The sequence below is a fragment of the Aquarana catesbeiana genome, linkage group LG09, assembly GCF_042186555.1.
Source record: "Aquarana catesbeiana isolate 2022-GZ linkage group LG09, ASM4218655v1, whole genome shotgun sequence".
Lineage (NCBI taxonomy): Eukaryota > Metazoa > Chordata > Amphibia > Anura > Ranidae > Aquarana > Aquarana catesbeiana.
Window position 1 is genome coordinate 305565541 of NC_133332.1, and position 25025 is coordinate 305590565.

At 43.8% G+C, this 25025-nt stretch overlaps 1 protein-coding gene across 5 annotated transcripts in view; it reads right to left on the reverse strand.

The window, feature by feature from the left end:
• LOC141107310 (HEPACAM family member 2-like) overlaps window positions 1-25025 on the reverse strand; it is a 133229-nt gene that overhangs the window by 37412 nt on the left and 70792 nt on the right. For all 5 annotated transcript variants that reach the window (XM_073598004.1, XM_073598005.1, XM_073598002.1 and 2 more), the window contains exon 2: window positions 13949-14326. In XM_073598004.1, the coding sequence (XP_073454105.1) occupies window positions 13949-14312 (364 nt within the window). In that variant the 5' untranslated portion in view covers window positions 14313-14326. The remainder of the gene's footprint in view (window positions 1-13948; window positions 14327-25025) is intronic.

The window sequence follows — 25025 nt, forward strand, 5'->3', positions numbered from 1 at the left end:
GGGATGCTCCCCTCCTTAAGGGAGTTTGTTGAGATTAATCAGGGAACGGTGTCCCCCTCTATGCTATGGGACGCCCTTAAGGCTTTTTTTAGGGGGGTCCTGATACAGCAGATAGCTAAATTCAATAAAGAGGCTGGAAGGGAGGAGGAGAGTTCGTTGATAGACGCTTTTGAAGCGGAAAATAATTATACTTGCAATCCAACTCCGGAGACGGAAAGTATCTGGCAAGAGAAACAACAAGTATATAAATCAGTGGTTATACAGAAAGCAGAAACCAGGCGCTTACTCCAAAGACAGGAATCTATGGTGGAGGGCGAGAGAATGGGAAGGACATTGGCTATGCTAGCAAAATCAAATGCAGCTCCATCCACGGTCCTCGCGATTAGATCACAGAGTGGTGAGGTAGTATCAAGCGCCCCAAAAATAGTACAAGCCTTCAGGGATTACTATAAAAAACTGTATTCCTCTCAGAAGAAGGGTAAGGAGGCCAAGATGGAGGACTTCCTAAGGGGGTTAGATATCCCCATCATATCACAAGAAGAAAGAGATATATTAGATGCCCCAATATCTATAGCAGAACTACACCAAGCAGTAGCGGGCATGGCAACCCATAAGTCGCCCGGGCCAGATGGTCTTCCAATTGAGACCTATAAATACTATGGCGAAGTGTTGATCCCCGAACTGTTGAAAGTTTGGGGGGGGGGGGCGCTTGAGGGGGGCCAGTTACCTGCCTCAATGCTAGAAGCAACTATTATCGTATTACAGAAAGAAGGGAAAGATCCCCTGGATATGGCCGCCTATAGACCAATTTCTCTTCTATGCACTGACGTAAAAATTCTGGCCAAAGTGCTGGCAGCAAGATTGAATGGAGTTATCCATAAGCTGATTCATGAGGACCAGGCAGGCTTCATAGCTAATAGATCTACGAGCCTGAATATTAGAAGGGCGTTTTTGAACTTACAGGCCCCAACGGTGAACGAGGGCTCGAGAGCGTTAATGACCCTTGACGTATCCAAGGCTTTTGATAGTGTGGAGTGGGGCTATATGTGGCGTGTATTGGGGAACTTTGGATTCGGCCCTGCCTTTATAGGGTGGATCAGAATGCTATATACTCGACCTAAGGCAAGATTAAAAATTAACAACAAATTCTCAGACTGGTTTGAGCTGGAGAGGGGGACGAGGCAGGGGTGCCCACTCTCTCCCCTGCTGTTTGCATTGGCGATGGAACCTCTAGCCATCTCCATAAGGGGAAGTCGCGCGATAACCGGCTTCCAGAGAAAAACAGGCGAGGAAAGAATCGCGTTGTATGCGGATGACATTCTGCTATTTCTGGGAGACTCGAGAAAGTCACTACCGGGAGCGATGAGGATAGTGGAGGACTTCGGTAGTTTTTCTGGCTTAGAGATAAACTGGGAGAAATCTGAGTTTCTGCCGATAGACCCCATAAATGAGACAATAGCACGTGGTATACCCCAGATGGTAATAGTGGAAGCTTTGAAGTATCTAGGGATCATTCTGACAAAGGACCCTGCTCTATATATTAGTAAAAACCTCGTTCCTCTACTAAAAAAATTTAAACAAAAAATAGGAATCTGGAGACGCCTGCCTCTATCAGTTGCAGGAAGATGTAGCTTAATAAAAATGATATGGATGCCACAATTGCTATACGTCTTGCACAACTCTCCAGGTTGGATTGGCAAGAAGTGGTTTAAAAAAATTGATAGCCTCTTTAGGGAATTGATTTGGAAGGGGAAGCAAGCCAGGATTCGTCTTGGAGTGCTCCAGCTCCCTACCCGGGAGGGGGGCTTTGCCCTCCCACATCCCGAGCGTTACTTTTTCTCAACTCAGTTGCAGCAGTTATTGGGCTGTGGGATACCGAAAGGAGGCACCCCTAATGGCAAGTTACTATTGTTGAGTTCCACACACAACACAATAATTGAAGCCCTAGAGGCGGACATGTTCTATGACAAATCTCCAACAATTAAATTTATAATTAAACTCTGGAAAACAGTCAAGAAAATGATGGGGTATGGAGACCTAACAGTCTACTCTCCTATTTGGAACAACCGCAATTTGCAGGAAGTTCTTAAAATAGGTATATTTAGAGAGTGGGAGAAGTTTGGTATCAGAATGCTAAGTCAACTATATAATGACTCCAGGCTAAAGAAATTTCCGGAATTGGTTAGAGAGTTTAAGCTTCCCCGGGGTTCTTTCTTCTTATATGTCCAGCTGGAACATGCCCTTAAAGCGCAATTTAAAGCCCAGATTCCGAGATGGGAAGAGATGCCTCTATTTCAGTGTATAATTCAAATAACCCCCACTAGAGGGGTAATATCAAGAATTTATGACCAATTAAGTAAATCGGTTAACAGCAGGGAGATACTCCATGGAGTAAAGGCTAAATGGGAAGAGGACGTGGGAGGAATGACCCAGGAGCAATGGGCGAGAATCTTGGAGCTGGGAGTACAGGTCTCTGTGTCCCCTTCACAGAGACTTTCACATTTAATGCTGTTAAATAGAGCCTATTATACTCCTAAAAGACTTTTTAAATTTGGGAGAAGGCCCAATGACAACTGCCCCAGGTGTCGGAAGACGGGAGATCTCATCCACTGGGTGTGGAGGTATCCCAAGCTGTTCAGATACTAGGAGGAGGTGACTGGGAGCTTGGGAAATATTTTTGGTACGACAGTGGCAAAGGAGGCCTTAGCTTGTATTCTGGGGCATAGAAGAGTGATGGGAGAAAGGCTGAGCACTACTTTAGCTGTCACGCGGGCCCTTTTTCAAGCTAGAAAGATGATAACACTTAGATGGCAGTCAAAGGAGCCCCCCACTGTGAAAGATTGGATCTCTACAATGAATGAAACCCTGGGCAGGGAAAGAGTGGAGTACATAAAAAGGGGCAATCTTCAGGAATTCGAAAGTATGTGGAAGTTGTGGATAGAGAAAGCGAAGAGCCATTAATAGCGGGTTTGGCGCGGAATAGACTGAGGGATGGGTTTAATATAGGTATATGGGCAATTGGAATCCTTGCAGGCAATGGATGTTATAATAAAGTGTTTTGGATATGAATATTCTTAGCTAAATATATAGTCTAGTTGGGCACAGGACAAAATATAGGGAGTGGGTGGGGGGGTGGGGGGGATTAGGGCATAGGTAAATTTGTGCACAATGCTGGCTAAGTCAGTAGAAGATGGGCACGGGGAGCCCACAAGTTCGTTTTTACAAACCTCTCTTCTTGTTTTTTTTTCTATGTTTTTCTGTCCCTTTTCTTTTTTGCTAGCCCCTTCTCTCTTCAAACTGAATCAGAAAAGGATAGGACCCATTGGATATCGAGTTTTAGCCAGTGGGGCCTATGAGTTGGAAGAGATGGGGGACTTGATGGTAAAGATTTGTAATAAAGTTCTCTGTTCACTGGGACGGTATAAAAAGTAATGAGAAAATGAATAATCCACTATGATGTGAATATGAGAAGGCGACAGTTAATGAACACCAAACTGATTTAGCCCTCTAACTACCGTTTGCTGATGTGGAAAAAAAAAAAAAAAAAATCCTGTGGCAGAGGATCGTTGTTCAACTAATACTAAATCCTAAAAAAAGGAAAAAGGGGTTGAAAAAACCCCGGGACTTTTAAGGTGCTTATATTTTGTAATAAATAGGGTAAATAAACATGTATGATTTATCCATAAAAAATTTTTTAATACAATTGATATAAATTACACATCATAGTTAAAAAATCTATGTATATCGATATCCACATCTCAAGGTAGGCAAACAATCAGAAAAATACCACTCAAAAGAATACCACTCTACATGTTTCGCTCATTGGGAGCTTCTTCAGGAGTTTTGGTATATATTAACCACTTGCCGACCGCCTAACGTATATATACATCGGCAGAATGGCACGGGCAGGCAGAATCACGTACCTGTACGTGATCTGCCTCCCGCGGGCAGGGGGTCCGATCGGACCCCCCCCCCCGGTGCCAGCGGCGGTCGGCATTTGACTGGGAGCGTCGGGAGGCGAGGGGGAGACCATCCGATCGTGGCCCCCCCCTCGCGATCGCTCCCAGCCAATCGGAATCCTCCCCTGCCTGTGTGTAGTTTCACACAGGCAGAGGATGTGATGTCATCTCTCCTCGGCTCGGCAGTTTCCGTTCCAGCGCCGAGGAGAGAAGACATGTAAGTGCACACAACACAAACACACAAAGTAGAACATGCCAGGCATACTTTACACCCCCGATCCCCCCCCGATCGCCCCCCCGATCCCCCCCCAATCACCCCCCCCTGTCACAAACTGACAGCAAGCAGTATTTTTTTTTTTTCTGATTACTGCATGGTGTCAGTTTGTGACAGTTACAGTGTTAGGGCAGTGAATATTACCCCCCTTTAGGTCTAGGATACCCCCCTAACCCCCCCTAATAAAGTTTTAACCCCTTGATCACCCCCTGTCACCAGCGTCGCTAAGCGATCATTTTTCTGATCGCTGTATTAGTGTCGCTGGTGACGCTAGTTAGGAACGTAAATATTTAGGTTCGCCGTCAGCGTTTTATAGTGACAGGGACCCCCATATACTACCTAATAAATGTTTTAACCCCTTGATTGCCCCCTAGTTAACCCTTTCACCACTGATCACCGTATAACCGTTACGGGTGACGCTAGTTAGTTCGTTTATTTTTTATAGTGTCAGGGGACCCGCCGTTTATTACCTAATAAAGGTTTAGCCCCCTGATCGCCCGGCGGTGATATGCGTCGCCCCAGGCAGCGTCAGGTTAGTGCCAGTACCGCTAACACCTACGCACGCAGCATACGCCTCCCTTAGTGGTATAGTATCTGTACGGATCAATATCTGATCCGATCAGATCTATACTAGTGTCCCCAGCAGTTTAGGGTTCCCAAAAACGCAGTGTTAGCGGGATCAGCCCAGATACCCGCTAGCACCTGCGTTCTTCCCCTCCGCCCGGCCCAGCCCAAGTGCAGTATCGATCGATCACTGTCACTTACAAAACACTAAACGCATAACTGCAGCGTTCACAGAGTCAGGCCTGATCCCTGCGATCGCTAACAGTTTTCTTGGTAGCGTTTTGGTGAACTGGCAAGCACCAGCCCCAGGCAGCATCAGGTTAGCGCCAGTACCGCTAACACCCACGCACACACCGTACACCTCCCTTAGTGGTATAGTATCTGATCGGATCAATATCTGATCTGATCAGATCTATACTAGCGTCCCCAGCAGTTTAGGGTTCCCACAAACGCAGTGTTAGCGGGATCAGCCCAGATACCTGCTAGCACCTGCGTTTTGCCCCTCTGCCCGGCCCAGCCCAGCCCACCCAAGTGCAGTATCGATCGATCACTGACACTTACAAAACACTAAACGCATAACTGCAGCGTTCGCAGAGTCAGGCCTGATCCCTGCAATCTCTAACAGTTTTTTTGGTAGCGTTTTGGTGAACTGGCAAGCACCAGCAGCCTAGTACACCCCGGTCGTAGTCAAACCAGCACTGCAGTAACACTTGGTGACATGGCGAGTCCCATAAATGCAGTTCAAGCTGGTGAGGTGGCAAGCACAAGTAGTGTCCCGCTGCCACCAAGAAGACAAACACAGGCCCGTCGTGTCCATAGTGCCCTTCCTGCTGCATTCGCCAATCCTAATTGGGAACCCACCGCTTCTGCAGCGCCCGTACTTCCCCCATTCACATCCCCAACCAAATGCAGTCGGCTGCATGAGAGGCATTTTCTTTATGTCCTCCCGAGTACCCCTACCCAACAAACCCCCCCAAAAAAGATGTTGTGTCTGCAGCAAGCGCGAATATAGGCGTGACACCCTCTATTATTGTCCCTCCTGTCCTGACAATCCTGGTCTTTGCATTGGTGAATGTTTTGAACACTACCATTCACTAGTTGAGTATTAGCGTAGGGTACAGCATTGCACAGACTAGGCACACTTTCACAGGGTCTCCCAAGATGCCATCGCATTTTGAGAGACCCGAACCTGGAACCGGTTACAGTTATAAAAGTTAGTTACAAAAAAAAGTGTAAAAAAAAAAAAAAAACACAAACAAAAATATAAAATAAAAAAAAAAATAGTTGTCGTTTTATTGTTCTCTCTCTCTATTCTCTCTCTATTGTTCTGCTCTTTTTTACTGTATTCTATTCTGCAATGTTTTATTGTTGTTATGTTTTATCATGTTTGCTTTTCAGATATGCAATTTTTTATACCTTACCGTTTACTGTGCTTTATTGTTAACCATTTTTTTGTCTTCAGGTACGCCATTCACGACTTTGAGTGGTTATACCAGAATGATGCCTGCAGGTTTAGGTATCATCTTGGTATCATTCTTTTCAGCCAGTGATTGGCTTTCATGTAAAAGCAATCCTAGCAGCTAATTAGCCTCTAGACTGCTTTTACAAGCAGTGGGAGGGAATGCCCCCCCCCCCAACGTCTTCCGTGTTTTTCTCTGGCTCTCCTGTCTCAACAGGGAACCTGAGAATGCAGCCGGTGATTCAGCCAGCTGACCATAGAGCTGATCAGAGACCAGAGTGGCTCCAAACATCTCTATGGCCTAAGAAACCGGAAGCTACGAGCATTTTATGACTTAGATTTCGCCGGATGTAAACAGCGCCATTGGGAAATTGGGAAAGCATTTTATCACACCGATCTTGGTGTGGTCAGATGCTTTGAGGGCAGAGGAGAAATCTAGGGTCTAATAGACCCCAATTTTTGCAAAAAAGAGTACCTGTCACTACCTATTGCTATGATAGGGGATATTTACATTCCCTGAGATAACAATAAAAATGATTTAAAAAAAAAAAAAATGAAAGGAACAGTTTAAAAATAAGATAAAAAAATAATAATAATAAAGAAAAAAAAAAAAAAGCACCCCTGTCCCCCCTGCTCTCGCGCTAAGGCGAACGCAAGCATCGGTCTGGCGTCAAATGTAAACAGCAATTGCACCATGCATGTGAGGTATCACCGCGCAGGTCAGATCGAGGGCAGTAATTTTAGCAGTAGACCTCCTCTGTAAATCTAAAGTGGTAACCTGTAAAGGCTTTTAAAGGCTTTTAAAAATGTATTTAGTTTGTCGCCACTGCACGTTTGTGCGCAACTTTAAAGCATGTCATGTTTGGTATCCATGTACTCGGCCTAAGATCATCTTTTTTATTTCATCAAACATTTGGGCAATATAGTGTGTTTTAGTGCATTCAAATTTAAAAAAGTGTGTTTTTTCCCCAAAAAATGCGTTTGAAAAATCGCTGCGCAAATACTGTGTGAAAAAAAAAAATGAAACACCCACCATTTTAATCTGTAGGGCATTTGCTTTAAAAAAATATATAATGTTTGGGGGTTCAAAGTAATTTTCTTGCAAAAATAAGTGTCAGAAAGGGCTTTGTCTTCAAGTGGTTAGAAGAGTGTGTGATGTGTGACATAAGCTTCTAGATGTTGTGCATAAAATGCCAGGACAGTTCAAAACCCCCCCAAATGACCCCATTTTGGAAAGTAGACACCCCAAGCTATTTGCTGAGAGGCATGTCAAGTCCATGGAATATTTTATATTGTGACACAAGTTGCGGGAAAGAGACAATTTTTTATTTTTTTTATTTTTTTTTGCGCAAAGTTGTCACTAAATGATATATTGCTCAAACATGCCATGGGAATATGTGAAATTACACCCCAAAATACATTCTGTTGCTTCTCCTGAGTACGGGGATACCACATGTGTGGGACTTTTTGGGAGCCTCGTACGGGACCCCGAAAACCAAGCACCGCCTTCAGGCTTTCTAAGGCCGTAAATTTTTGATTTCACTCTTCACTGCCTATCACAGTCTCGGAGGCCATGGAATGCCCAGGTGGCAAAAAACCCCCCCAAATGACCCCATTTTGGAAAGTAGACACCCCAAGCTATTTGATGAGAGGTATAGTGAGTATTTTGCAGACCTCACTTTTTGTCACAAAGTTTTGAAAATTGAAAAAAGAAAAAAAAAAATTTTTTTTCTCGTCTTTCTTTATTTTCAAAAACAAATGAGAGCTGCAAAATACTCACCATGCCTCTCAGCAAATAGCTTGGGGTGTCTACTTTCCAAAATGGGGTCATTTGGGGGGGGTTTGTGCCACCTGGGCATTCCATGGCCTCCGAAACTGTGATAGGTAGTGAGGAGTAAAATCAAAAATGTACGCCCTTGGAAATCCTGAAGGCACTGATTGGTTTTCGGGGCCCCGTACGCGGCTAGGCTCCCAAAAAGTCCCACACATGTGGTATCCCCATACTCAGGAGAAGCAGCTAAATGTATTTTGGGGTGCAATTCCACATATGCCCATGGCCTGTGTGAGCAATATATCATTTAGTGACAACTTTTTGCAATTTTTTTTTTTTTTTTTTGTCATTATTCAATCACTTGGGACAAAAAAAATGAATATTCAATGGGCTCAACATGCCTCTCAGCAAATTCCTTGGGGTGTCTACTTTCCAAAATGGGGTCATTTGTGGGGGTTTTGTACTGCCCTGCCATTTTAGCACCTCAAGAAACGACATAGGCAGTCATAAATTAAAGGCTGTGTAAATTCCAGAAAATGTACCCTAGTTTGTAGGCACTATAACTTTTGCGCAAACCAATAAATATACACTTATTGACATTTTTTCTACCAAAGACATGTGGCCGAATACATTTTGGCCTAAATGTATGACTAAAATTGAGTTTATTGGATTTTTTTTAAGAACAAAAAGTAAAAAATATCATTTTTTTTCAAGATTTTCGGTCTTTTTCCGTGTATAGCGCAAAAAATAAAAACGGGAGAGGTGATCAAATACCATCAAAAGAAAGCTCTATTTATGGGAAGAAAAGGACGCAAATTTCGTTTGGGTACAGCATTGCATGACCGCGCAATTAGCAGTTAAAGCGACGCAGTGCCGAATTGTAAAAAGTGCTCTGGTCAGGAAGGGGGTAAAACCTTCCGGGGCTGAAGTGGTTAAGGAGTACGAAAAATGATAAGAGAAGGAACATGGATGAGATATCATATTACTTAATAAAATTTAAACAGCATGAAAATATGTTTATATGGATAACATGTCATACATGAACTTATAACAGACTGAAAAAAATCAGGAAAATCAAAAAATCAATCAAACAACACATCAATCAATCAAAATTTATAATCTTACCAGGCTGCCAAAGGTTAAATGTGAATTATATTGAATAAAAATATTGCCAATGAATAACATCAGAAATACACAGGCATCACGTGATAAGAGCGTCCATCCAAATTGGCCACAGAAGGACATAGAATTAATATATCCTTAATGAAAAGGACGAAAAAATATATATATAAGGGATGGAATGAACAATTAATGTAAAAAGGACACCATATTGAAAACCTTCTGCAGGCAATTCCCTGCTTCACACCACCAGCTCCCCCCCCTGCGTCTCTTATAGAATTATACAATGTGCCCTATGGGCAATATTTGAGAATTAAACGAAATTGTAGTGCAGACTCTGATTTTGAAAGGGAAGCCAAGTTGCTGCGGTCTCATCTGCTAAAACGAGGTTACAGCAACAAATGTTTAAAGAAGGCCTATTTGAAGACCAAGAACCAAAACAGAGTCTCTATTATACATGATCCCAAACCCAAAAAGGCTAATTCAGGTGTTTGACTCATCACCAGATTTTCGGGTCAGCATCGACAGGTGCGAGACATTATGAGACGGTACTGGTACCTGTTGATGGGAGACCAAAAAGTCTCCAAACATTTGAAACCCTACCCCGAGATCACATTCAGGCGATCTCGATCCTTTAGGGATACTCTGGTACATAGTCACTATGATACTCAAACCAAAGTCCCTGGTGAATCCAATAAGGGCAGCAAACCCTGTCATAAATGCAATTTTTGTAGGTTTACTTCTACAAAAAGAGGCACGTTGGATACATGAATTATTAGCTTTAAGGTATCCTGGCCTTAATGATGCATTTAGCTTTAAACCTTTACTTTAAATCATACTATACAATAAATCATCAAATTTAACTTTGCATCTCTTCTCTTTTTTGTTCCTTTTTTTCTTGCTTTTCTTTTTCAAATATATATATTTTTGAATATTGTAATAAAATTATTTTGTACATTTGTATGTCATGTGCTCTTCCCTATGTATTTGACACCATTTTCTTACAGGCTGTCTTTAATTTGTGGCTCTGTTTGACTCCCCAATGGGCTACTTACATGGACTCTATCTGACTGGCGATTCTTGTTGTGCTTTGCCCTTCAGCTGTACCTCTATATATCCATATCTTTGGATTTCAGTCTTGCTACCTATGATCATCTGATTGCTGGTTATGAACCTTGTTTGGCATATTGATTCAATACTGTTTTACACCTTTGCAATGAGGATTTTTCACTTCTAGCAAAAAGTTTTTTGATTCTACTGAAGGTAACCTTTATGTAAACATGGTGTTTAGACTTTATGTCCCTTTTTTACATTAATTGTTCATTCCATCCCTTATATATATTTTTTCGTCCTTTTCATTGAGGATATACTAATTCTATGTCCTTCTGTGGCCAATTTGGACGGATGCTCTTATCTGAGAGACCTACGTGATGCCTGTGTATTTCTGATGTTATTCATCGGCAATATTTTTATTCAATATAATTCACATTTTACCTTCGGCAGCCTGGTAAGATTATACATTTTGATTGATTGATGTGTTGTTTGATTGATTTTTCTGATTTTCCTGATTTTTTTCAGTCTGTTATAAGTTCATGTATGACATGTTATCCATATAAACATATTTTCATGCTGTTTAATTGTAAATTTTATTAAGTAATATGATATCTCATCCATGTTCCTTCTCTTTTCATTTTTAGTACTCCTTAATATATACCAAAACTCCTGAAGAAGCTCCCAATGAGCGAAACATGTAGAGTGGTATTCTTTTGAGTGGTATTTTTCTGATTGTTTGCCTACCTTGAGATGTGGATATCAATATACATAGATTTTTTAACTATGTTGTGTAATTTATATCAATTGTAATAAAATCTTTTTTATGGATAAATCATACATGTTTATTTACCCTATCTATTACAAAATATAAGCCCCTTAAAAGTCCCGGGGTTTTTTCAACCCCTTTTTCCTTTTTTTATGTAAATTTCATGGGATGCGGTGCTAAGTTTGACTGTTTCTGCCATCATCATTGCCTTTATAATACTAAATCCTGTGGCAGAGGATTGTTCAACCATTTTTGTTCTTATCAAGTCTGTGGCAGAGACTTTTTGTCCGTGCATCATACCGGTTGCTAGGTCAGTGAGAGGGGCCTATCCAGGTGAGCAAGATCCGTTGACTGAAGGAGTACTTGTCTCCGGGATCTAAAAGTTCCTCAGTGATCTGCACAAGGTATCTGAACTTTCCCTTAAGCCCTCCATCCCTCTACTGCTCAAGCTGTTCAATAAAAAAGCATTGGAAAAAGAACCAAGTGATTGGTGCATATATCGGTGGGTGCAAGGCCCAGTATAGACTCTTAAGTTTCTGGTATGGTGAACTGCGAGTAAGGAGTAACAGGAAAGACCCAATTTAAACCAGCAGCTCCTTCGGGGGTAAGTGCTACATATAAAAAATTTTTTTTTTCCCTCAGTTTAGGTCAATATGTATTCTACATATTTTTGGTAAAAAAAAATCGCAATAAGTGTATATTGATTGGTTTGCGCAAAAGTTATAGCGTCTACAAAATAGGGCATAGTTTTATGGCATTTTTATTGTTAATTTCTTTTTACTAGTACGGGACTGTGACATTAGGGCGGACACGTTGGACAATTTTGACACATTTTTGGGACCATTGGCATTTTTACAGCGTTCGGTGCTATAAAAATGCATTGATTACTGTAAAAATGTCACTGGCAATGAAGAGGTTAACCACTAGGGAGCAATCAAGGGGTTAATGTGTTCCCTAGTGTGTGTTCTAACTGAAGGGGGAGGAGACTGTGTAGGGGAAAAGATAGATCGCTGTTCATACTCTGTATGAACAGACGATATGTCACTTCTCCCCTCAGAGAACCGGAAACTGTGTGTTTACACACACAGATCCCAGTTCTCCGTGTGTCAGCGGTGATGGTGGGAGCCTGGCGGTGATCGTGACCGCCGGGCACTCGCATCGGCTTGGGGGGGCGTGCAACAGGCGCGCTCCTCTGGTGGCGTGCATGCGCCCCCTAGTGGCCACAGGGCGAAGCGACGTTACATAACATCGTTTCGCCCAGCCGTGCCATTCTGCCTCAGTACAACTGTGGCGGCTGGTCGGCAAGTGGTTAAGGGGAGCAGCAAGTAGATTGGGACTACCACTTTATGTTCTAAACAGCTTTGTGCAATGTCTGCAATTTTTATTTGTTTAGTGTTCATGTTTACAATGTTTCAATGATGTGTTGTTTTTCAACATGAGAGATTTTTTAATAGTTTTTCTACAAATAAATACATATTTTTGCATAATTTATGTATACTTTTCATTGCCCATAAAATCCCATCTTTTGAGGTTATTTATACAATAGTTCTAACAGGAACATAGACAGCAGTAATAAGAACTCTGAACCTTCCTCTTTAAATTTTGTCTGGAGTTAAGCTTTAAAACCTCGTTTACACAGGGCATACTAAAGCATGCAGCCATAGGACAGGCCATGTTTACCCACACAAGTGGTACGTGTATCCCTGTGCAGGCAGACCTATTGATGTCAATTGGGAGGAAGCGACTACATGGACACAGACACTGCTTCTAATCTGACATCCATGTGGGTGCAGGTTCACGGCCCTGATTGCAATCACGGCCATGCACCCGCACAGATGTCCAGTCAGGAAATGAGGAAGGCTCCATCTGACTTGCTACAGCTTCCAATGAATACTGTAAAAATCTCACAGTGTGCAGTGAAATCAGTTAAGCCATCTCAGTACAGCAGAGAAGCCTGTACAACTGTACAAGAGCTAAGATAAGGCTGGGGTTCAGCTTTCAAGTGTATTTCAACCTTTTTAGTCAAATTTATTAAAACCCTATAATATGTTTGTTTTGTATTCCTATTCTCACAGCCTAAAAAAAAAAAAAATTCTTACCCTTTAGATGTTTCTCAGGTTGGCTGACTGCAAAAAATTCTCAACTAGCTTAGCATGTACCAATAGCTGGGCTGGGGACTGGACTGGCTTAGTCCAGTTCTCATTAATATACAATAGAAAAGTCCAGCTCTTAAACCTTTACGCCCCATTCGAACCTGTGCATTCCAGGAATGTGAGCAGAAACACAAGATTTTGTGAGCTTTCCTGGAAATGTGCAAAAATCGTGCCAAAGTCCTTAATGGTAATGGTACCCCAAACGTAGCTAACAGACCCACATTTTGTCATGGCACAAAATGCACGACAAACATGCAGTATAAAAATGCGTGAGGCTTACTACCCAAAAAAGGTACAGGAGCTACTTTGGTGCATTTAAAAATGCGTAGGGAAGCCCGTTCAATTGAACAAGCTCCACTTTGCTGTTGCACGTCAAACCCATTTAAAAAAAAAACGCAAAAGAACTTATGTAAGTGTGACGCACAGTTGTGATTGAGGCTTTAGCCTTTTGTTAAAGCAGACAGTGTTCATATCTACTACAACTGATGAGATGACATTTGCCTGCACAGTACAGCGTTAGTTATAGTAAACACAGCTTTCCAGCACCCCCCTTATAGCAAAGGGAACTAAGTAGAATTTTTTCTTGCTGGAATTTCCAGGAAAGAGCATCTAAAAATGTAAGGTGCAATTTTTAATATTTGGTTATGCTATTTGTAACAAATATAAAGTAGGTATTATCCCAATTTGGCTCCAAAAGTGGCAACAACCTATAAGTATTTTTTCAAAAGCTTGTGTTATAAAATATACTCAGGTAGTCCATTAAAATAATCTGGCATTTTCCTGCTTACATTGTAGAGCTATTTGGGGGTAATAATAATGATGATACTCACAAGAAGGAGTGATGCTAGTGACATAGAGGGTGATATTCCTTCTATATATTTTGCCTTCAGCAGACAAGATGACAACGTAATTCCCAGCATCGCTGATCTGGAGGTCCTGTAGCAATAGTGACGCATTTGTTGGGTAGAACTCCACCCGTCTGGTAAAGTTTGGAAAAATACTGGGTCTTCCTTTGTTCCCACTAGAAAGTCCTTCAGGATCAGTGAAGAAGTCGTGATACAGAATAAATTTGTCATTGAATAGCCATCGGATCGTATATTTGCTCATCTGAACGGGCAGAGCGTACAATGTCTCTAGGAGCACTGACTGACCAACTGTAGCACTTATTGAACCTTTGGTAACATTTATGTCCATTCCTTTGGAGGGACCTGGAAGATATACAATAAATGTCCTATTATCACAAAATTCTTATGCTGGTTTGGACAGAAGTGGGACAACCTTAAACATCTTTTACAAAACAGGCCCTCTTGTTTGTAAGTAGATAGATCCCCAATCCATATGGTGCTACATGCTATAAGTTTGTTTTACTTAAAAAGCAATTAGGGCAGCAGATTTGAAATAAACTAATTATACACACCTAAAAAAATATTATCACACCTAAAACCCTGACACTGTGTTAATGAAAGCCTTACCCCAACCTAAACATCAACCTAGCTCCAACCAGCAACCTTAACCTATCCCCTAAACCTCAACCTAACTCTCAATACAGAATGCTGTATTAATCCCAAAGGGAAATTGGGAAATTGATACGACACAGACACACTTAACAAAACAACACCAGATCACATCAATAAACTGAACAAGATGCAAAAACACAACAAAATTACCAATAATAGCCATTAACACCAAATAACAAAATTAAGACTACACTACAAATAAAACATCTATACAATTAAAATACAACATAGAATAAATAACACAGATTACATTACCAGGCAAACTACCAAATACAAATAATACACCACTTTCTCTAACACAACCCCAAATAATAACCAACACAATACCAACATACTATAAAAACAACACAAAATCCTGATCATAAACCGGAATTAAATCTTCACCTCCAGCCCTCACAGAAAAGATTTATTTATCTTCATTGCCACAGGCAAAAATGATTTCCTGTGTCGCTCTTAGGTGTAACAATCTGTCACTAATGGTTCTCTGTAGTCTGACCAGCGTATTGTGGAGTGGTTGGGAGGAGTTGTCTAAGATTGAACGTAACTTGAACAACATTCTCCTCTCTAACACTGTTGTAAAAGACTCCAATTCCAATCCAACAACATCACTGGCCTTGCGAATCAGTTTGTTGAGTCTGTTAGTGTCGGACAGCCCAAGCTTGCTTCCTCAGCATGCTACTGCATATAGGAGAGCGCTGGCCACCACAGACTCATAAAACATCTTCAGCATCATCTGGCAGATGTTAAAGGACCTTGGTCTCCTCAAAAGGTAGAGGCGGCTCTGGTCCTTCCTATAGAGCACCTCAGAGTTCTTGTTCCAGTCCAGCTTATTATCTATGTGCACCCCCAGATACTTGTAACTCTCTACTACCTCCACATCCACTCCTCGGATGGGGATTGGGGTCACTGGTGGCTTCTTCTTTCTGAAATCCACAACCAGCTCCTTTGTCTTTGTCACATTTAGATACAGATAATTAACCTCTCACCATGTGACAAAGTTCTCCACCACAGTCCTATACTCAGTCACTACTGCAGAGTCATCAGAAAACTTCTGAAGATGGCAAGACTCTGTCTGGTATCTGAATTCAGTGGTGTAGACAGTAAAAAGAAAGGGAGAGAGAACTGTCCCCTGTGGAATGCCAATATTGCTGATCACCCTATCTGAAACACAGTCTTGCAAACGCACATACTGCTGTCTTGCTGTCAGGTAGTGTTAGGTACCTGGTAGGAGAGCCTGACTGTAGGAGAAGACCTCTCATACAACGCTGGTTCAGGAGCCACTGGAGTGGGGACAGTGGTCTCCTGAGCGCAGTGGGGTAGGAGTGCCTGTTGGAGTATAGGCTCTGATGAAGAGGCAGAGATCCCTCCTGGGATGGCAGAACTGCAGGTGAGTGGAGACTGGAACAGCAGCAGACTTGACACACTGGAGGTGAGGGATCACAGGAGCTGAAGCTGAAGGTGCAACAGCAAGTAGAGCGGCAGGCACAAGCAGAGTCAGACAGTCCGGGTCGGCAGGTAACTGGCACAGGTAATCACAGCAGGCAAAGGCAGAGTCGGTGAGCAGGCAGAGGTTGGCAACGGTAGCAGATACGGACAGCAGGATGGTCAGGCAAGCCGGGTCGGGATTGGAGCAGGTCGGATGGTCAAACAAGCCGGGTCAAATCAGATAGCAGACAATCAGATACAGGTTCAAGCAGAATCACAGAGCTGAGACGAAGCAGCGATGTTCCCATGGAACAGGAAAACTTTTATGTGCTAATTGGCGCCAAACCGGCGCTAACGCGAACGCGCGTGCGCCCGTGCGCGCGTACACGCGAACGCGCGCACGCACCCGCGCGCCGCGCGGATGCACAGCAACAGCAGCAGCTTGCTGCCATGTCTGAACAGGGGCGCGCCGGCGCATAGGCGCATGCAAATGCCCCGGTCTGGTGCTGGTAGATCCCTGACATTGCCCCCCCTAAGGGGCAGCCTCCGGATGCCCAACAACCTCTTTTTCTCAGGGTGAGTGGAAAAATAGGCGCGTACTAAACGCCTAGCATGCACATTACTGTCCGGTTCCCACGAGTTACTTTCTGGGCCGTAGCCTTTCCACTTGATTAAGAATTGGTTTTGCCCTTGCCTTCTTCTACAATCAAGGATAGCCTCAACTTCATATTCCTCGCTGCCATTAATTACAACAGGTTCAGGAGGTCTAGTCCCTCTAGTAGGAAAGGGATCAGGTACAACAGGTTTGAGCAGAGATACATGGAATACCGGATGAATTTTAAATGAATCAGGTAAAGTCAGTTCATAAGATACTTCATTGATTTTCCTTCTAACTGGAAAGGGTCCCATGAATCTAGGTGCCAACTTCTTAGAAGGACATGCTAACTTGATATTAACGGTAGAAAGCCATACCTGGTCTCCAATTTGTAAGTTCAGTTCCCCCCTTCTTTTCCGGTCGAAGATTCTCTTACCATCTGCCTGAGCCTTGGACACTGTTTCCTGCAACAACCGACTGTTGTGACTGAGGAACTCCACTGTACTTTGTACTGCTGGAACCGAAGACTCTGAAAGGAAATCAGGTAGAAAGGTTAGGTGAAAGCCGTAATTGGCGAAAAAAGGAGATTGACCGGTAGCAGAATGTTTGGCATTATTGTACGCAAATTCTGCTAAGGGTAGTAGAGATACCCAATCATCTTGCGTGAAAGATGTGAAACATCTGATATATTGTTCCAGGGTCTGATTAGTCCTTTCTGTCTGACCATTCGTTTGAGGGTGATAGGCCGAGGACAAGGCCAATTCAATCTTTAGGGTTTCACACAGGGATCTCCAGAAACGAGAGGTGAATTGAACCCCTCTATCAGAAATTATGTTTACAGGTACTCCATGAAGTCTGATGATCTCCTTGATAAATATGCGAGCTGTTTCGGTGGCAGACGGGGTTCCCCTTAACGGTAGAAAATGAGCCATTTTGGTTAGACGGTCCACTACTACAAAGATGGCTGAGCAACCTTCAGAACATGGAAGCTCCACAATAAAATCCATAGAAATCATTTTCCATGGTCTGTCGGGTACAGGTAACGGTTTCAATAGGCCCCAAGCTCGATTCCTGGATGACTTATTCTGAATGCAGATGGAATAGGAACTGACATGTCTTTCACAAAAGTCTTTAAGATTGGGCCACCAGAATGTACGCTGTACTAGGTCCAGGGTCTTACGAACTCCAAAGTGGCCTGCCAATGGGTGATCGTGGAGAAGTGTCAAAACCCTGACCCGGATATCTTCAGGAACGAAAATTTGGCTTCCCTTCCAGAACAGACCATCTCTTCTTACTAAAGAAATCCCAGTAGGCCTGGCTGACTCAGAGGATGCTTCCTTAATCAGGGAAAGTAAATCTGTTTGTAGCAGTAAAAAACTGTTTGCGGGTAAGATGGTGTCAGGAGTGGATAAGTCCTTAGGATTGTCATGCATACGTGATAATGCATCCGGTTTAATATTTTTTGACCCTGGGCGGTATGTGATATGGAAAGAGAAACGTGAGAAAAACAGAGCCCAGCGGGCTTGACGAGGCTTCACCTGCTTGGCAGATCGTAAGTATTCCAGGTTTTTATGGTCAGTATAAATTAGCACTGGATGCATAGCTCCCTCCAACAGGTACCTCCACTCTTCCAGTGCAGTCTTAATGGCGAGAAGCTCTCGGTCACCAACGTCATAATTCTTCTCTGCAGGGGAGAGTTTACGGGAGAAGAACCCTACAGGGTGCATTATCTCTTTGCTACCTTTACGTTGTGAAAGAATCGCACCTACCGCAATCTTGGAGGCATCAACCTCTAAGATAAACGGTAGAGATGGTTCAGGGTGACTGAGGATAGGTGCTGAAGTAAATAATCTTTTGAGATTTTCGAAGGCGTCTTGGGCAGATTGGTTCCAAGAAAAACGGGTATTTTGTTTGGTTAACTGCGTGATGGGTGCAATTATGGCTGAGAACCCCCTGATGAACTTTCTGTAGAAGTTCGCAAACCCCACAAACCGCTGAATTCCCTTCTTGTCCAAGGGTACCGGCCAGTCCAGAACAGCGGAAACTTTTTGTGGGTCCATCTTGATGCCCGTTGCAGAGATAACTAACCCCAGAAATTGAATGCTCTGTTGCTCGAACTCACATTTCTCCGCTTTCGCGTACAGACTGTGTAAGCGGAGACGACCCAACACGCTGCGGACATGTTCTTGATGCAATTCACGGGATTCTGAAAAAATCAAAATATCGTCCAAGTATGCGATTACAAACACATCTAAGAAGTCCCTGAGGACATCGTTAATCAGGTGTTGAAAGGTTGCAGGGGCATTGCAGAGTCCAAAGGGCATGACCAGGTATTCATAATGCCCGAATCGGGTTCGGAATGCTGTCTTCCACTCATGCCCAGCCCGGATACGGATCAAATTATATGCCCCTCTCAGGTCAAGTTTAGTAAAAATGACGGCAGTCCTTAATTTTTGGAAGAGTTCAGGTATCAAGGGTAGAGGGTACCGATTTTTGACCGTGATTTTGTTTAGTTCATGATAGTCTATACACGGACGGAGAGACTTGTCCTTCTTGGTGACAAAAAATATTCCGGCACCAGCTGGAGAGGTAGAGTGGCGTATAAAACCCTTGGCCAGGTTCTCATCTATATATGTCTTTAGTACTTCCTGTTCTTTCTCTGACAATGGAAAAATGCGTCTGAATGGTATTTCGGATCCTGGCAGCAATTCATAGGGGCAATCGTAGGGGCGATGCGGTGGAAGAGAGTCTGCCCCCTTCTTGCTGAAGACATCAAGGAATTCATGATACTGTTTAGGTATGACCTGACAAAGTTTCTGGTCGGTGTCCAAACAAAGTAAGGTGGATGAGGAATCCGAATCTTTCTTAAAACAGTGTTCATGACAGTAAGAAGATGAGAATTTCACTTCTCCAGATGTCCAATGAATGTATGGATTGTGGGCCTGCAACCAAGGAATGCCCAGGATGATGGGAAACATAGGAGAGGAGATGGCATCAAGAACCAGCAGTTCCTTGTGTTGGGAGGGAGTAGAAGCAGGCAGAGGCAGGGTTTCCTGGGTTACTTGTCCTGATCTGATGCGGGATCCATCAGCTAGAAATACAGCGAGTCCATGGGTCTTGGTTCGTAATGGGATGTTATGCTGGCTGGCAAAGTTTGAATCAATAAAGCAACTGCATGCTCCGGAATCAATGATGGCGTTGATCGTTATTGTCCCTTCTTGCAGCTGCAAAGACAGAGGAATGGCAATGTGGGTAGAATTCGCAGACAGAGCAGAGAGACTGGTATACACAGAAGACGGGCACTTACTTATTTTGACTGGACAGTTCAGGACATAGTGCCCAGTCCCACCGCAGTAGAGGCACAGATTGAGTTGCCGGCGTCGGGCCCGTTCTTCAGGGGACAAAGCAGGTCGCATCAGTCCTAATTGCATAGGTTCTGCAGAGTCAGGCGTGGCATTAGCTGGTTTTGAACTGGATGGGGGTACGTAGCGTGTTGCTGGAAGTGGTGCTCTGGCTGTCATCCAAATCGGGCGGGATTGTAAAGTAGATCGTTCAGATCGACGTTCCCGGATACGTCGGTCGATTTGAAGAGTCAAGTTAATCAAAGCCTCAAGAGTATCTGGTACACCCACTCGGGCAAGTTCGTCCTTTAATCCTTCAGATAGACCCAAGCGGAACTGGTGACGCAGGGCCGCATCATTCCACTGAGTGTCCGCACTCCAACGTCTAAAGTCCATGATATAGTCCTCCGCAGGTCTGCGGCCTTGCTGAAGCATGAACAGAGCTGATTCAGCTGTAGCAGTCTGTTGAGGGTCTTCATATATTTGCGCCATGGCTTCAAAGAAGGAAGATAAGGACTGGGTTAGTGCTGAGTCTCCCTCAAGTAGACGATGGGCCCAGGTCTGAGGCTCTCCTTGTAGGAGGGAGATCACGAACCCCACCTTAGTGGCTTCCAGTGAGAAAGTCCGAGGCTGTAATGCGAAGAAAAGCTTACAAGCGTTGCGAAAGGCCCGGAACTTGGTCCGATCTCCAGCGAATCTATCAGGAGTGGGAACCTTTGGTTCAGGTGGAAGCATTACAACGGAAGGACCAGGAGTCGTCTGTGCCGGGGTTGCGGCTGAGGAGGAGGCCAGGGGGTTAGGCCCTGCAAGGTTCTGGACCTGTCCCTCCAATCTGTTGTAGTTATCCTGGAGGGATTGGACGGCTTGAGTGAGGGCCGCAAGGTGGGTGCAAATTTCTTTCAAGGGAGAGGTATCTCCTGCAGGCTCAGTCATGGCTGCTTCGTACTGTTAGGTACCTGGTAGGAGAGCCTGACTGTAGGAGAAGACCTCTCATACAACCCTGGTTCAGGAGCCACTGGAGTGGGGACAGTGGTCTCCTGAGCGCAGTGGGGTAGGAGTGCCTGTTGGAGTATAGGCTCTGATGAAGAGGCAGAGATCCCTCCTGGGATGGCAGAACTGCAGGTGAGTGGAGACTGGAACAGCAGCAGACTTGACACACTGAAGGTGAGGGATCACAGGAGCTGAAGCTGAAGGTGCAACAGCAAGTAGAGCGGCAGGCACAAGCAGAGTCAGACAGTCCGGGTCGGCAGGTAACTGGCACAGGTAATCACAGCAGGCAAAGGCAGAGTCGGTGAGCAGGCAGAGGTTGGCAACGGTAGCAGATACGGACAGCAGGATGGTCAGGCAAGCCGGGTCGGGATTGGAGCAGGTCGGATGGTCAAACAAGCCGGGTCAAATCAGGTAGCAGACAATCAGATACAGGTTCAAGCAGAATCACAGAGCTGAGACGAAGCAGCGATGTTCCCATGGAACAGGAAAACTTTTATGTGCTAATTGGCGGCAAACCGGCGCTAACGCGAACGCGAACGCGCCCGTGCGTGCGTACACGCGAACGCGCACACGCACCCGCGCGCGCCCGAGCGCCGCGCGGATGCACAGCAACAGCAGCAGCTTGCTGCCATGTCTGAACAGGGGCGCGCCGGCGCATAGGCGCATGCAAATGCCCCGGTCTGGTGCTGGTAGATCCCTGACAGGTAGTCTACAATCCATGACAGAAGAGAAACATCAACCTGTATTGCTGCTAGCTTTTTGCTCAAAAGATCTGGCCTGATAGTATCAAAAGCACTAGAGAAGTCAAAAAACATGACCCTCACAGTACTTGCTGACTTATCCAGGCATCCTCTACCCCAAGTCTTGGCTGGTATGCAAACTGCAAAGGGTCTAAACATTTATTAACCATGGGTTGTAACTGATATAAAACAAGTCTTTCCAAGGTCTTCATGGTGTGGGAGGTCAAAGCCACTGGTCTATAATCCTTGGAGCCACAAGGGTGTGGTATCTTTGGCCCTTGAAAAAGTCACGTGTCTGTGACGCAACGCGTAGGGAGGAGGAGCCTGTGACATTTCCAGCAGTAGCTGTGTGTGGACACTGGCGACAGATGAGAAGCCTTAGCACTGAGCTCTATGCAGCTGATCATTGTAATGCGATCTTACGAATGGGGATATGTGAGTGAAACAAAGTATCCTAGCACATAGCCTCCATTTATTGAGATCTCTGAGCAATGGATGTGTTTTTCTTTATTTTACATATCAAGAATATGAGTGGAAAACCAAACTAAAACGAAACTGGCGATGGAGTGACAGTAAAACTTTCACTATATTTTTTATACACTCTTACAGCAAAGCGGCACTAAATTCACTTATTTTTGATACTATTTATCAGTTGAACTTTGAGCATTTAATGGTGGCACTTTAAAATCATTTATTTATTTATTCATTTATATATTTATTTATTTTAGGTTTTTTGGTAGATTCAATTAAGGACTCGTGGTATTTATTTCAGAGGTGTTTTATATGGGTGAATCAATAGGGTAATTAATTTAAATTTAATTTATTTTAATTGGTAGCGTTTATTTATTCAAACCACTCATTGAGATACACAGGGTTAATAATAAGAGGATAATATCAGCGCAATTAATCACACTTACTTAATCTTTGGCACAGGGACACGACAGGGTGTCTTCCACATCACAGGAACCTTTCATAGACTGAGGCTTAAGCTAAAGACCCGTTGAAGAACACTCCCCAACTGATCTGCACATGCCCTAAGCACCCTGGGGCTAACTTCATCAGGGCCTGCTGATTTTACTGCCATAAGTCTCCTCAACTATCTACTCACCTGATCATCTGTAAAAGACATTGATGCACTTTCCCATAAAGGAAGAGTGGAGTTGTTCTTATAAAAAGAACAACCAGTAAAAGTATCCAATAGGGGTGAATCAGAACACACATTAAAGGAGGAAGGACATATAGTATGAGGAGAGGAGAGTACTCTCCTCTCCTACAGCTTTGTGTTGAATCTGAAGGAGTTAAAGCCAGGGCCTCCGAATAAAAAATATTTAAAAAATTGTTCAATTTCAACAAACCCCTAAATCTATCCTCTAACCTCAACTATCCCCAAATCCCCCTTTACCTTAAAGTTGAACTCAGAGATAAGGTATTGTCTAGATACAAGAGCCATGTGTATTACAGGCCATGTGTGTACAGGGGCCTCCTGTAATAAGGACTGGTCACTGCTCTCTCCTTGTGCAGAGTGACTGGTCTATTATCTGCCCCCTCCTTAGTTTTCTGTAGGCTGCCTATAGTGAGTGGACCCGCTGGACCCCTCCCATAGCTCTGGTCTTTGCACAAGCAATGTACAGTGCTGTGATGGAGACAATGCTACATTTATAAGGTAATAAATGGGTGCACACAAAGTGGATTTACAGTGGGGCAAAAAAGTATTTAGTCAGCCACATACAGTATTTTAGGGAGTAGGATCATTTTAATTAAATTTATGTGGCCCCAGGTTCCAAGTGGGAGTCGGGACCATATTCGTACTTTAGTTTTAACCAGGGAAAGGAGAGGGTCTATATTAAGGGATATGTAGTCTGTAGAGGATCTGGATATATGGATCCACAGGTATTTAATGACAGCAACTCTCTGTAGTGGTAGTCTGGCTTGGGATTCTGGGGGTGGGAAGCTATCGATTGGTAGAATTTGGGACTTATCCCAATTTATTTTCAATCCTGAAAATGTTCCGAATTGTTCGATCGTGTGAAGTGCGGTGTGTAAAGATGGGCCTGAGTCTGCTAAATATAACAGCGTGTCATCTGCATACATACTGATTTTTTCAATTAAGGAGCCCATTCTCAGTCCTTTAATCTCTGGGTTTGCTCAGATAGATATCGCAAGGGGTTCCGCCGCAAGAGCATACAATAGTGGGGACAAAGGACAGCCCTGTCTCGTACCTCTGCTAAGGTCAAAAGTCTGGGACAACCACCCATAGGCTACCACCTTGGCTTTGGGTGCCTGGTATAATAGTTGAACCCACTTAATATATTTGGGACCGAAGCCATAGCCCTCCAAACATCTCCAGAGATACCTCCACTCCACCGAGTCGAAGGCTTTTGCTGTATCCAAAGTTACTACAACTCGTGAACCAACCTCCTCATGTATAGCCTGTAGATTTATGTATAATTTCCGGAGATTAAACGAGGTATTGTGACCAGGCATGAAACCTGCTTGGTCTGTATGTATTAGGGACAAGATGACCTGATTGAGCCTGATGGATAGTACTTTGGCCAATATCTTGATGTCAACCTGTAATAGGGATATGGGGCGGTAAGATTCTGGGTATCCTGGGTCTTTTCCTGGTTAGGGGATGAGGACTATGGTTGTCTCTGTCATGGATGGGGGTAGAGTCCCAGTCTCAAAGAGATGGTTGTATAAAGCCAGTAATTTGGGGGTGAGTGTTTCACTAAATTGGGAATAGAACTCAATTGGGAGCCCGTCTGATCCTGGGGATTTAGACCTGGCAAAACTAGCAATGGCGGTTGTGATTTCGTCTGTGGTGAGGGGTGCCTCTAGTAGGTCTATCTGTTCTTTCGTCAGTTGTGGGAAAGTCACCTTCTCAAGGAAGAGGGACATTGATTGCGTCTCAGTGGGAACTATCGTTTTATACAAGTCGGCAAAGAAGTCTCTAAACATGGAGGTTACCATGGGTGGGTCTGTTATTTGTTGTCCTCCAGGGCCATGTAGTGTGATAACCACCGGGGGTCTATCTTCACTGTGTACTAAGTACGCCAATAATTTGCCCACTTTTTCCCTATATTCAAACATTTTTTGTTTAGAGAAAAAGAGTTTTTGTCTTGCTTTTTGAAATTGTAGCTGGGTGACTACTCTAGGTTGTAGTTTGAGCAGGTTTGCATTTGCGGGGGTCGGGGTGGTGGCAAAGTCTCTCTCAGAGGAGGACAGGTCCGCCATCGCCTTACCGATGGCACTGGCGGAATCTGTCTTAATTTTATTGATATCAGTAATTAATGTTGAAG